The 14,434-nt window shown below is 39.1% G+C and overlaps 1 protein-coding gene across 3 annotated transcripts in view; it reads right to left on the bottom strand.

The window, feature by feature from the left end:
• The window catches only part of nlgn1 (neuroligin 1), a 316,481-nt gene that overhangs the window by 195,998 nt on the left and 106,049 nt on the right, over positions 1 to 14,434 (bottom strand). For 2 of the 3 annotated variants that reach the window (XM_040039866.1, XM_040039867.1), the window contains one exon: positions 9,102 to 9,161. The exons of the other annotated variant lie outside the window; for it this stretch is intronic. In XM_040039866.1, the coding sequence (XP_039895800.1) occupies positions 9,102 to 9,161 (60 nt within the window). The remainder of the gene's footprint in view (positions 1 to 9,101; positions 9,162 to 14,434) is intronic. 3 annotated transcript variants of the gene reach the window in all.

Here is a 14,434-nt window from a genome sequence, read left to right as displayed (position 1 = left end):
AGACATAGAGGACAGTTACAAGTACCTGGGGATCCCGCAGGCGAATGGGAACCATGAAGAGGCCGCTAGAAAAGCTGCAACCACCAAGTACCTGCAGAGGGTCAGGCAAGTCCTGAGGAGTCAGCTGAATGGTAAGAACAAGATCCGGGCCATCAACACGTACGCCCTGCCCGTGATCAGGTACCCTGCTGGGGTAATAGGCTGGCCAAAGGAGGAGATAGAAGCCACTGACATAAAGACAAGAAAGCTCCTTACCATGCATGGAGGGTTTCACCCCAAGTCCAGCACCCTGAGGCTGTACGCTAAGCGGACGGAAGGGGGCCGGGGACTGGTGAGTGTCAGCACCACAGTCCAGGATGAGACAACGAACATCCAAGAATACATTGGGAAGATGGCCCCAACTGACCGAGTGCTCAGTGAATACCTCAGGCAGCAGAAACCCAAGAAAGAGGAGGCAGACGAGGAACCATCATGGAAGGACAGGCCCCTGAACGGTATGTACCACCGGCAGATAGAGGAGGTGGCTGATATCCAGAAATCCTACCAGTGGCTGGACAAAGCTGGACTGAAAGACAGCACAGAGGCACTAATCATGGCAGCACAAGAACAAGCTCTGAGTACAAGATCCATAGAGGCTGGGGTCTATCACACCAGGCAAGACCCCAGGTGCAGGCTGTGTAAAGATGCCCCAGAGACAATCCAGCACATAACAGCAGGGTGCAAAATGCTAGCAGGCAAGGCATACATGGAACGCCATAACCAAGTGGCCGGCATAGTGTACAGGAACATCTGTGCCGAGTATAACCTGGAAGTCCCGAGGTCAAAATGGGAGATGCCCCCAAGGGTGGTGGAGAATGACCGAGCTAAGATCCTGTGGGACTTCCAGATACAGACGGACAAAATGGTGGTGGCTAACCAACCGGACATAGTGGTGGTAGACAAACAGAAGAAGACGGCCGTAGTGATTGATGTAGCGGTTCCGAATGACAGCAATATCAGGAAGAAGGAACACGAGAAGCTGGAGAAATACCAAGGTCTCAGAGAAGAGCTCGAGAGGATGTGGAGGGTGACGGTAACGGTGGTCCCCGTGGTAATCGGAGCACTAGGTGCGGTGACTCCCAAGCTAGGCGAGTGGCTCCAGCAGATCCCGGGAATAACATCGGAGATCTCTGTGCAGAAGAGCGCAGTCCTGGGAACAGCTAAGATACTGCGCAGGACCCTCAAGCTCCCAGGCCTCTGGTAGAGGACCCGAGCTTGAAGGATAAACCGCCCGCAGGGGCGTGCTGGGTGTTTTTTATCTATATATATGTAGTCAGAATGACCTTACACAGAAAAGGAATTGGGATTAAAGAAAAGGTAGGTTGACTCTGGTAAAATTCTCTCTGAATGCGTGTCTTTGTATTATGTTTGTCTTTTCTTCTGTTTCCCTGAGTGCAGAGACCATTACATCACTTCACAGTCTCTGTCCTTTTACAGTTTTTTTTTTTTTTAAGCTATTCAGCTCCCTCTGTTGCAGCAGGCACTGGCCACAATGTAGCGACACATCATAACTCTCCTCTGGAACACTTCCAGAAACTCCTGACAAAAAAGGTCAGGAGATTATGGCAAGTGCGTATGTGTGCTGGTGCTGTACAGTCCAGATATATGTGCAACCTAACAAAAGGAGAGGAGGGGAGACAAACCGAGCATATAATAAGAATGAATGAACTGGGTAATTGTGATGATATGATTCTGTTTATGATGGTGGTTATGTAATGGTAATGATAATGCTGATAGTCATGTTGGCATGACAGTGGCAGTAGTGATAATTAACTGACAGCCTTGATGATGACAGTGATGAGTGACAGAGATGAGGATAATGGCAATTAATACTGGATATATAGTGGAATCAGCTGTGGGAATGTTAAATGGTGATTGCAATGAGTTAGACAATGATGTCAATGATGTCAACCATGATAGTGACAGTAATGGTAATGTACTTGATAGTGGTGACAATCATGGAAATAAAAATACTTTTTGCTGGTGTCACCCAAGATGGTTTTGATGACGGCAATAGCTAACTATGAAAGCGATTAACTATTACATTGCTAATGGTGTTGATAGTAATGATACTGAAAACTATTATGGTGCAAATGAGCTCAATGACAAATAACAACCATGCTAAAAAATCATGATAGCTACCTATTACAGTGATGGCAATGAGGACAAGTATAACAGACAATAGCTATGATCAAGACAATGATGTTACTAAAGGACAATATTACAACAATTATGCTAATATTAATGTTACTGTGGTGGCAGTTATGATGTAGTCAACATCATGTTACGAAAACAGCAGTGGGGCCAGGTAACGTGCAACTTCCAACCTGTGAATTTTTGACTAGTTGGAACAAAAGGGCTGTTTTTCAACAAGCATGTTTTTTTTTAATGTAATCCAAATTGCAAATATTTTGACCCAAACTATTATCTTTTTTTAACTAAATAGGTAATTTTGGTGTATAAACTAAAATATAGTGAATGAAAAAAAAAAAACAGAAAAAAACTAAATGCTAAATAAACTTCTGAAACAGGACACAAAGTGAAGTTTCCTGGTTGACAGTATTGTGATTGATGACACCGCCCCTTCTGCCTCCTTTTGGAGATTTTGTCAAACAGGACCATTCACTCTTAGTGTCTAATAACACCGCCACAGCTTGTGGTTGAAAGCATCTGTGCCAAATATGTGCTGAAAAAAAACTGCAATATTTGAAATTCTGGGAAAAAGAATGGCTTGGAATTTGATAATGGCAACAACAGTGAAGATGGTAGAGATGATGCCAACATCATGGCTATGAACAACAAATGAAGATGATGTAGATGATTACAACAACCGCGAATTACAGTGAAATCCAATGGGCTTTATATAATAAAAAACATGAATAACATTAATTGTAATTGTTAACATGGGTTTGTAAACAAAATGATAAGGAAAGAGTTATGATAAAAATCATAATTTTTGAGGATGGAAGCTGTGTATTATTAGAGTCACTTGTATTTTTATGAGTCCTCTCAAGTGTTACTTGAAAATAGAAATTAAATTCTGCTGAAGTGATATAAATCCAGTGTGGCTTTTTTTGTTCTTTGCTGAAGGTCAGCGGTAATGAGGTGAGGTTAGGATAAAATTGCCGCAGCGACGCTCGAACATTGATGGATTTACCTGAATTTACCTGGATTTACTGACTAAAGCAACTCCCAGTGTATACTCAACATATTATATATTAAGGTTTTAAGTTTATGCTATCCAGCTTGCTCTCAGTATGGCTTCCTGGCAACCTACATTGGCTGCCAAGTGCAGCATTCAGAGCCAAAAAAATCTTGTAAATCCCAGCCTCTCCATTCATTCCCCTTACTTATCAATTTATTCAGCATATTTCAACACTTTCTACCACCCACCACTTTCCATCAGTGAATAAATTGTATTTGAGGTGATTATTGAACTAGCAAATACATGTGTGATTATTGTAATCAGTAGTTAATATTGATTCCTGTAACTTAATTTTCAATGAATGTGTCTAGAATCAGGCAGGAAAATTCAACTGTCCTCTCTCTCTTTTCTGTGTGTCTGTGTGTGTGGGTTTGTGTATTTCACAGTGAGCAGAAAGATGAAAGCTTGCTCTAAGATGAGTGAAAATAAGATGCAATCATGTAGTGATTCTACCACTCAATCTTCCCTGGGATGAGTATGGGTCAGGGAGGGTTTGTCAGAGGAGAGGTGCCATGCCAGCATGGAGTAGATCATTGCTTCCTTGAGGATGAGGTTATGATCAAAGAGATTCAGGTGCTTTAGATTTCTCTGGGCAAACCCTAAGAGAGGCCCCCAGGCTGTTGCAAAAACTTTGGTATCCTCTCCCTTTGCCAGTGTAGAGGACTTATCAAACCAACAACAGTCACAAGAAGAAAAGGGTTGTTTTTTTTTTTTCTTTAGCTCTAGCTTTTTGCTGCAGGGAATAAAGACACAGGAATCCTGGTAAGGCCAGCAAGAAAAAAAATGAGGCCAAGTGCTAAAAACTGATTCAAAGGCTGCCTAATAAAATGTATTCAGTGAAAACTGTTCATAAAAACTTCTTCACTAGCATGGTTAAGAAGGCATCAATGTAGAGATGTATGATGAAGAGATTTAGATATATTTATTTAAATCTACCATGTATTAACAGTGACCAATCATTTTATTATAATTAGAAAACCATATTTCAGCTAAATTATAATATGCAGTACAAACATTGATCATTCCCAAATCAACTAACATTTAAATCTACAATAAATGCTGTCCTGGTTCTGTTTCAGGGTCTTCTACCAGTTGGACATCCAGTTGGCAGCTCTACCCTGTGCTCCTTTCCAATGATTAAGGTCAATATCTCTAAGGTTGAGGCCAGGGAACCTTTTCAATAATTTCCATTTCCACAACTTCTATCTGTGTATCACTTTTTTAGTCACTACCCAGAGCTTGCGGCCATACGTAAGGGTAAAAATGTAAAACATAGCTCAAGTAGTAAGGTCACACTTTTGAATTAAGCTCTATATTTACCCCATTATTGCAGGTGTTACATCAATCCATTTGACTGTCTCCCACTCCCTTCTTCCCTCACTCATGACCAAAACCCAAAGATACCTAAACTTCTCTACTTGGGATGGTGGATCATTGCCCCAAGTGGGTATGCCTTCATTTTCTGATGAGAACCAGACTTTGGGGTACTAACTGTCATCCTAGCTGCTCAATACTTGGTTGCAAACCATGGCTGTGAAAGCTAGAGTCCATCAACCAGTGAAGCCAAGAGCACCACCTCAACAGCAAAAATCCAAGATAAGATCCTGAGGCTACCATACCTGAAACTGTCCTCCCCTTGCCTGAATCTAGAAACATTGTCCATTAAAATCACAAACAGAATAGATGACAAGAGCCAGACCTGGTGGAGCCCCATACCTAAGGGAAATGAGTCCAACTTCTTGCCAGCAATGAAAAACAAACTATTACTACTGCTCTACGTGGACTAAATAGCCAACAATGACAGCCCCCGCACCACCACGCTCCAGAGGACAAGGGAAGTGCTTGAATGCGTTCTCCACCACTACACTTTGCCAATTCATTTCCACAACATCCAGAGTCTGAATGGACTCTAGGGAAAGCTCAGCCATCTCAACGACCTGGCTATTAGAGTTTAACTACCTCAGTGACTTCACACCTAGTGATGGAAGTCATATGCATCACACAAACACTGCTTCTATTTCTTGTGTCCTCAGTTGACGTCAGCACGCCAACCCAACCATATATACCTGACTGTTTGCCAGAATTGATTTGAAGTCGACTGAAAGTCTTGTTCCCTGGCCTCATCAGACTTCTCCCAAAGTTTGCCAGTATGGATTTGACAGAGCCATGTCCTTTTTTTTCCAGCATTGATCAGCTACCTCCAGAATCCAACCAAACTTGGCAACATTTCCTGTTGCCAAGTGCACTTTGGACACAATCATGGTCAAACATAGTTTCCGTTATGGACTATCCATGATCGGCACTGAACTCTAGAAACAGAACTACTCTTGGGATTACATTATCATTATCCATGTGAGCACTGAAGTACCTAGTAGACAAGAGTGCCTTTGTGGGGATGCTTGCAGCACCCCACCCAAGATTTTCAAGAAGGCCAGGTGTTCTAAGCTAGTCTCAGCATCTAAGCACTATCAATAGTGACAACCTGCTTCCCTGACCTGAAGCCAAAGGAAAATTACCATCTTGTATGAATTTAAATCCACAGAACTAAAGAAGGGGAGCACAGTGGTAAGCGCCGATGCTTCATAGCAAGAAGGTCCTGAGTTCGATTCCACCATCTGGACCATTCACCCCTTTCATTGTGGAGTCTGCAAGTTCTCCCTGTGTACTCCGGCTTCCTCCCACAGTCCAAAGACATGTAATTAGTGGGGTTAGGTTAATTGGCGATTCAGTGTAAATCTGTATGCGAATGGTTGTCTGTGTTAGCCATGCGTCGGATTTTGGACACCTTGGACAGGGTGTACCCTGGACCGGTTGCTATGGTAGCTGGGATAGGCTTCAGCCCCCTCCCTCGTGACCCTGATAAAGGTAAGTGGAAGAGTATGAATGGATGGAGAACTGAAGACGCCTCTTGGGTGAGGTCTTCAAAAAACCTAAAGACATCCAGTCATCCTTAAAGACTACCATGAGAACCTACACAGACATATTTCAGTCCATCCCGTCTCAAGGAGATGTGGATGGACAACTGTGGATGAAAACCCAAGGTTTCTGCTTTCAAAATGCTGCCCAATTCAGAAAGCAGAATATTTATTTTAATTCATATATGTTATATTAAACAGCCTCAATATTTACAAGCATGAGCTGGATGGAGAAAGGCAAGGATGTTGATATTGTTATGATCTTTTCTTTTACTCCAAGATTGTCTACATGGTATTAGCAACATCTCTGGGCCCCTAACACTCTAATCTATACTGTATCCCTGGAGGTTAATCTTTCACAGGTAATAACATATAATACTTAGAGCCTCCATAAGTAGATGCCACTGTTTGAAACATCTTCACTTCCACATTCTGACTGTTAACTATTCCAGCAATATTTGATGTTAAAACAGAAGCTTCTAACAAATCCTGAGTTCTCTGGGCTTTCCTGTTTACATCTCTATTCCCAGCACAAAAAGGATTACAAATAGCAGCTTTAGAGAATATAAAGAGATTATAAAATGCAAGATACTGGATGGGAGGGGTTGTGAAGGGATGTCCTCAATGCGTTGGCAGATAAAAGGCAACACTATGTCAAAGGTCAAAGCCTCTAGAGCTACGTGGAAAGTAAAATGGGGAGGGAGGGTTCAGACTGATTGAAGTTGCCCTGAAAGAGAGTGAGGGTCTGCGTGTCCATGCAGGCATTCTGAAACATATTTCCCTGTAAATTAAACTGGATTACTTGTCTTCCCCACATCCTTTATCGAGATAACACTTGAAGCTAGCATGGAATTCATTGAATAGATCTGTGCGAGCTTTGTGACTTTCTATAATCTTACTGACGTGTGTGTGTATGCGTGTGTGTTTGAACTCCCATAAAAACTGCATGATGATGCAGATCAAAGGGATCTGGATGGTTGTGAGTTTTACTTGGATGTAATTGCTGTTTACTCCATCACATTATACAGTAGAGGTGCTTTATTAAGACTTTCTGCCTGTCATTAGAATTGCACTGCAGCAGTCTCAAGGGGATATGACACTATCTCTGGGTTTTATCAAAGACATTTTATTTGTAATATGACTTTTCAAAGATCTCTTATTTTATGGCAATTGAGCAAAGGTTCTTCTTTCTTCTACTGATGAGATTAATGGGTTTCAAGTGGAATGCCATAGCATCATAACACCACTCATTTCAATACAAAGAAGAGTCATTGCAGTTTTCAAAAGACATTCGCTGGAACCCTGAAGTGTTTTTTTTTTTCTTTAAACAATACAACACGCCTTGCATTAAAGGATTAAATGGCTTTAAATGATTAGCAGTACATGGGGACAAAATAATTTATTTTTATTGCATTTGAGTTTAGAAAATTCATGGCAATAAGAGCAGAACAGGTAACAATGTTGCTTATTTTCAAACACATGGTGAGTTTGACAGAACCAGGCCATATATTTATGGGTTAACTAGCATGTCTTGATTACTATATATGGTTATAGAGTCTTCTCTTTATAATTTTCTGTACTAGCACATTGTGGCAGGAAACTGTGGGTTACCATCCTTGATCTTGTCCCTATGCAGACACAGATTTTATATATAATGTATATAACTAGCCCATATAGTTATTTATATTACAATGAGTGACCCAAAGTGCAGCAGATTGGAATCTGTTTAACCCTGTAAAGATATACTATTTACAGAAAAAAATGTATAAAGTAAATCTTACGTCAGGGTCCACTTTTCCAGAGCTTCAAATTAAAACATGTAGCTACATGTCAGTCTTTAATTACCAGGATCAATAATTACCTACCAAAGTCAATATTAATGGAAATTAAATATATTAATGATAATATATTACATACATTCTAACTACAAGTTTGTCTGCTTTGAAAACTGATCAGCTAAGCCACAATAATTACTTCACCTTGTCTTACCTTTTGCTGAGTTGGTTCACAGGAGATTTAATTCCACCAGTGAGGTATTTGCCCCTGAGAAGCAGCTTTGTCTCACAGAGATGTTTGCTAAATTTTAATTGCAATCTGCGGTGTGAGCATTCACTGCAATCAAAGAAGCAACATGATTGCTCCACTGAAATTACCAAGTGATAGAAGTGTTTATGTACAGTGAGGACATCGGTGAAAACCTTAAACATAATGCTATGTCATGTGGGTTCCTTGCAAATGCTGAATAAATGTATCACTGCCCAACATTCCTGTTAGCTAATCACAATTTTTACCTACAAAATAATTTTGGACATTGGCATCCAGTAGCCACTGTAGGTGGAGCAAGTTTTACATATTAATAGGTAGTAAGTTGGTCCAGCATTGCACCCCACAAGTCTTTGCAGCAACTAGGGCTGAGAAAGATATTAACATGTCTTCTAGTATTTTTATCATATTTACAAAGGTTATTTTGATGCCAAAAACATAAATAGATCTGTTAATGTAGAAAAAAGCCAGTTAGCCAACGGTTAAACTTTTGAACATGATCATATTTTAGAAACGAGGCAAATCAAAACAAAAAACATGCAAAAATGTGTTAAGAGCTGACTGAAGGGTTAATAGTTATTCTATCTGCTGGTGGGATGCAACATAGAAAAGTAAAGAAAAGGAAACAGCAAATCCAAGCAGGTAATCTACATATGTTACAGTTTTAATATCAAAGAATGGTGGAAGACATGTAAATTTTAGACATCAAGCTGAAGAGGACAAAACACATCCAGCCCAAAAAGAGAGTTTACGAGTAAAGAGCAAAAAGAAAATGTCCATCAATTTCAAAAAAAGGACAAGAAATGTAAGAAAATCAAAGAAGATAAAAATTGTAGGAGAAAGGGTAAGTTTGATTTCCCTTGTCATGCAAATCAGTTTGGCATTGGGGGAAAAAATACCTTCGTCGTCCGTGCGGTCACTATCACCTAAATCATCACTGTGTTTCTTTGTAAGGGGACCTATAGGACCAAGAAGGAGAAGATGGAGGAAAACAGGGTGATCAAGAACACAAACAGTCTTCAAAAGATGCTCTCAAAAGAAAGAAAGTTTTTTCAATCATTACTGATTTTATAGCCCCCTTTTTTCTTTTTTTTTTTCTTTTTTTCTTTTTAGAAAAATCTTCACATTGACAAGCAGACTGGGCAAACATTACCACAATGTCCACTTTGTTTAATGTTGGAATTTACTCTGCATGAGTTCATTTAAGAAGTTAAAGACCAAAAAAAGAGGGACTTTAAAAAAAGAGGCAAAAAATGTTAGTTTTCTGTTGAAAATGAAGACTGAACTAAAGATAAACGTCTCAAGATCATAAACTTTAAAACATTGCATAAAGTAGCATAAATTACACACATCAGATATTGTGGTAACAACTGAATTGATCAGAATAGAAGAGAAAAAAAAAACAAAGACTGTAAAAGAAGCAGAGTTTTTTTTTTAAGAGCAGAGCACTCTAGAGAATCATGTGACAACTTCCCCAAATGCATTTTAAAAGTGATTTGATGTCACAACACACACAAACATCTGTCCATACATATCCCTGTTTAGAATATCAACTATCCCAAAATTTTAAAGGCAGCGAGAGAAAGAAAGGAGACCCCCCCCAAAAAAAAAATATATATTTTTTGAGTGATTATTGGGTTATTCTTTATCCATTTATTTTCATGCTTTTGCCAAGGCATGCTATAAATCATAAAGCATGAATAAGCACACATAGTAATCTTCATAATACAATTTAGAATAATCAGTTTTATTTAAAGGAAACAAACTGAGCAATAACACAATAATGACTTTGCTCTGGCATAATAATATTGAGATTAATTATGTGCATGTTTGTTTAATCAATACAAGAAAAAAAGTAAAGTATGAAAGCATCTGACACTTTGATCAGATACAATAAGGGTACTGAATTAAACTTTTTTTTCAGTAGATTCTTTAAATACTCTTTAAACATTTTTTTTGTTCAACCTGAGTGTTTGTGTAGTGTTTAAGTTTATCGGGCAATTGTCTGTCAAGGGAAGTGGTTAGATGCTTCTCCATAAAAACAACAGCTTGTCATTTTAATATCAGTATTGTTTACATACACAGAGAAAAAAAACGCATGCTAGCTTAAAGTATTTACACACCTACAAACACACACACAAATACAAACGTAGAGAGGAAAAAAATATACATATATTTTCCAAACAAGATCAGAAACATGCAGTCTTAACAAAAAATAACAGAAGCTGTCAAGGTGCATGACACATAGAATAGCATCAGTAGCATACTGGTCCTCCCCCAACCCACCACACACACACACACACACACACACACACACACACACACACCCACATACAGTTGCGCACACATGCAATGGCATCGACAACACGTGAGCCCGTTGTGCCTCAAAGTGCCATCAGTAGATGAGGAAATCACCACTTTAGTCCTTTAATCTATCTTAATTGACCACAGCAGCGAATAGCCGGCCCTTTTATGCAAATATACTTCAATTCCATTTTTAAAAACTGATCTAGCAGTTTATTCTATTTATAAGGTCAACGCTAATAAATGGCTCATATTAAACTAGAAATGTCACTAAATGAGTTGTTGTTAATGTTTATGAAATAGACCATAATGGCAGATGGCTGACTTAAATAGTTAAGATGGTTCTAGCCAGTAACTCATATCCAAGAGTAATAATTCCTCCATCATAATATCTTGGTTTATTTTAAGCTCACTGATTTCTTTCCAATGACTTTAAAAAGGAGGCTGGCTTACTGCATATCAGTGTGTCCTGCAGCAGTCTCCCAGCTCTCTTTTGTGAATATGACAAGCAATTTGATAAGGGAGAGCTGACTCGTGCTTTCAATGTGCTGAATAAGCACCGAGACACCAAGTCGCTTCTTAGGAAATGGGAAATGTCTAAGAAAGAGAAAGCAGCCGCTGTCTAGGGATGTGTCACCTGTTTATAGAGTATGCCGCATAGAGAGATCACTGACAAAACAATACATAAAGGTTGTGAGAAATCTGTGTTAACCTTTCAGCATACATGACGCTGAGTGATATATGTCTCCATGCTAATACCTGAATATACAGCAAGCCTACAGTTAGCCTACAGTACAGTTACTTTTCAAACTGTTGCATCTACAATTCAAATGCATAGTACACAATTAGTTTTTATATATAGATAGATATAAAATTAGCAAAACAAAGTGGTGTGTTTATATGTTTTTGACTGAAAAATATCCAAACTACAAGAGGACATTTAAATTTAAAATGCTGTTTTATCTGTGTTATTTATATTTATAGGATGTAGAAGCCTAACTTCCAGATCAAGTCTAGTCTTAAGTCTCCATGAACCAAAGCAACTATCCATTTTAGAATGTTAAAATACTTTAACTGGCACAGTACACTGAATATACTAAATATGTCTCAACACCATCCACATGAAATGAGTATCATCGAAAGACAATAAGTAAATAAATAAAAACATTAAAAAGCTATGAGCAACTGGAAAACCTATGAGAATTTAAAAAAGAAAAGACAAAAACAATGTGACTGCTCTCTGGATTGCACATGTGCTGCTTTTATAGGAGCACCTTTTCTGACTTAGGGTTAGTTGGGATCAGAGCAAGACAGCTGCATGACATGTCATATCACACACACACACACATGTGGAGAGAGAGAAAACGAGAGAGACATCATTCAACAATCATGTGCCAATACTGAACGTCGCTGTGACAAGAATGTCCTGACACCGACCTGTCCTCACCTGCTATTTTGAACCAGTGTATGCGTGCTTTCATATGTGTGTGGGTAACTGAAGCAGAGATACTGGTGAAGTCTCAGCTGGCATCAGCTCTGATCAGTGATTAGGAACGTGACACTTCAAACATTTTTCAGATAACCTTTGTTTTAATCCCTACCATAGATAATAACCAACCAAATATACTGTACTTCTATTGCAACCCATGAAGTCATTTATAATCCATTATAACACCAATAAAAAGAAAGGAATGTAGACTATGCAGACATCTAGAAAAATGTGCCTGTAAATTTTCACCCTGGTACTTATATACAGTATATATAAAAAAAGTAAATAAAACTCACTACAGCTAGGATTATCCCCACTGTAGACACAACACAGGTGTACTTGTCCTTATGTGCGTAGTCTACTAGACTACAAGGGCTCACAGTTGGTGCCCTTTTAGTCTGCTGTGTGGGTGCTGACAGGTCTGTGGAGTCGCAGCAAATTGGAATTCACACATACATCCACGAGTCTCTTTCACCCTCTGATAACAAAATTTGCATCACCTTTGTCCAAGCAGACTTTTGCATCTTGTATATGGCAAAGGCAAGTATGACACTGGCCTAACGTGTGATTAGCCACATGTGTCTTTTGGAGCAGTGCAGAAAAACCGTAGTTAAAAGAGTTAATGACACAAACCAGTATCCTACCAGTTGGTTGAAGCTGCCAATTACTGGCAATATAAGATAGATAACAACTGATGGTGATTCAATGGGATAACAGCATTCAAAATAGGTTATCTTCTTCTACAGTGTGTGACTACTTCTTATCACTTCACCTTTACTGCTGCATGCTAACAAATTGCTGTTCTCTTATATCTGCACTATACCCCCCTTTGTTTTTCAAACAAAAGCACAGATTGGTAGACTAACAGGCTGATCTGTAAATGTGAAAGAGGTGTAATTCAGAGGGAAAGAGCTTAATTGCTTTAAGCAGGACCTCAGTAAACACAGTGAAAGAAGTTTGAAGATAGAAGTTGAAATTTAGAAATTTGGTACTAGTTCTGCAGAGAAAACCGGTGTTAGGGCAAAGATTAAAAATGCTCTATGAATTATTTGAAATATGCAATCAGTTACCATTTGATTAGGTAAATTAGTGCAGACTGTTATCCAACCCAGCAGCTCACTATAATACCTTTACAATGAAGTTGGTCTGACTTTGTTTAGGACTTGGAAGTCTTGTGTCTTATGGCCTCAGCATGTTTTAAATTATTATATTCACAGATATGTGCAGTTAACTTGGTTAGTGGGTCGTTAATAATTAGCACTTATCAAGTTAAAGCTAGAGAAATACCCAAGGTCCCCCTGTTATATTCTTATGGTTCCTGTAATTCTTTTAGGTATGAAAGGGACACTGAGTTTCCTTTTCATACCTAAAAGAACCCCGTACAGCACATTTCCTTTTTCTTTTTCTCTTCATCATTCAGTGGAGCAAAATATTACACTTTGATTTTCAGTCTCTCAGTCTACATCGTCTGCCTTTCTCTGACGTTTGCGGTGTCTTTTTCTCTGTGTCCATCGTTTTCCCTTCTATCCTCATATCTCCCTGCTTCCACCAACAGCATTGATTGGAGACTGATGAAGAGGAGTTTCACGCTCTCTGACACTGCAACAATCCATGACTCAAAAAGCCAGCTGGGAAGCAAGAATGATAGATACACACACACACACACACACACACACACACACACACACACACACACACACACACACACACACACACACACACACACTAAACCCTCAGGCTTTCCCCTCTTCTGGATGAGGTAATTATTGTGAGGAGAGTCCATGCATCGATTGCACATTCTGCACAAGAGCTATCCACACATACATATATTGCTCTCTGTATGCATCAGTCAAGGCCTCTACTGGCATAGAAACACACTAGCATAATCAATCACCGATGCACATTAAAAAGGGGATCTAACAGAGCTCGCTGCTCAATGAGCCAGATAGGTAATCTACAACTGACCTTGGATAAAATCCCCACAGGCTGTAAACTATAAATACAGAATCCATCCCCAAGGTAGAACTGGGACTTTAATGCACTTCAACAAACTCTCTGATGAGGAGAATCACTCAGGAAGCATGAAAATAAGCAGAATGTGTAAAACCTCAGAGAGGTGTGTTACAGATATGTTAGAACTGTGTCATACAATGAGCCTGATGTCCAAAAATATCTTTTTGGGTTTCTACTCGTTTCTTCTCAAGAGCTCATATTAAAGCCTGCAGTCCTTTTTTGTGAGAATTGAATTTATTTATTTATTTATTTTCATCATTGGATTATTGTAGTGGTGTGTGTAAAATGATGTGTTATGGAAATAGAGATGTACAGAACTTTAAAATAAAATTTAAGACATTTGAGAGGTTTCTAGACTTTTCTCCATGACCTACCATCAGTATTCAGTTCTTTTTAAAGTAATTGTGTTAAGGATGTAGAGTTGTC

Source organism: Simochromis diagramma, unplaced genomic scaffold (assembly GCF_900408965.1).
Source record: "Simochromis diagramma unplaced genomic scaffold, fSimDia1.1 OVJJ01000026.1, whole genome shotgun sequence".
NCBI classification, from domain to species: Eukaryota; Metazoa; Chordata; class Actinopteri; order Cichliformes; family Cichlidae; genus Simochromis; species Simochromis diagramma.
This window is presented reverse-complemented; position numbering and strand designations above follow the sequence as displayed.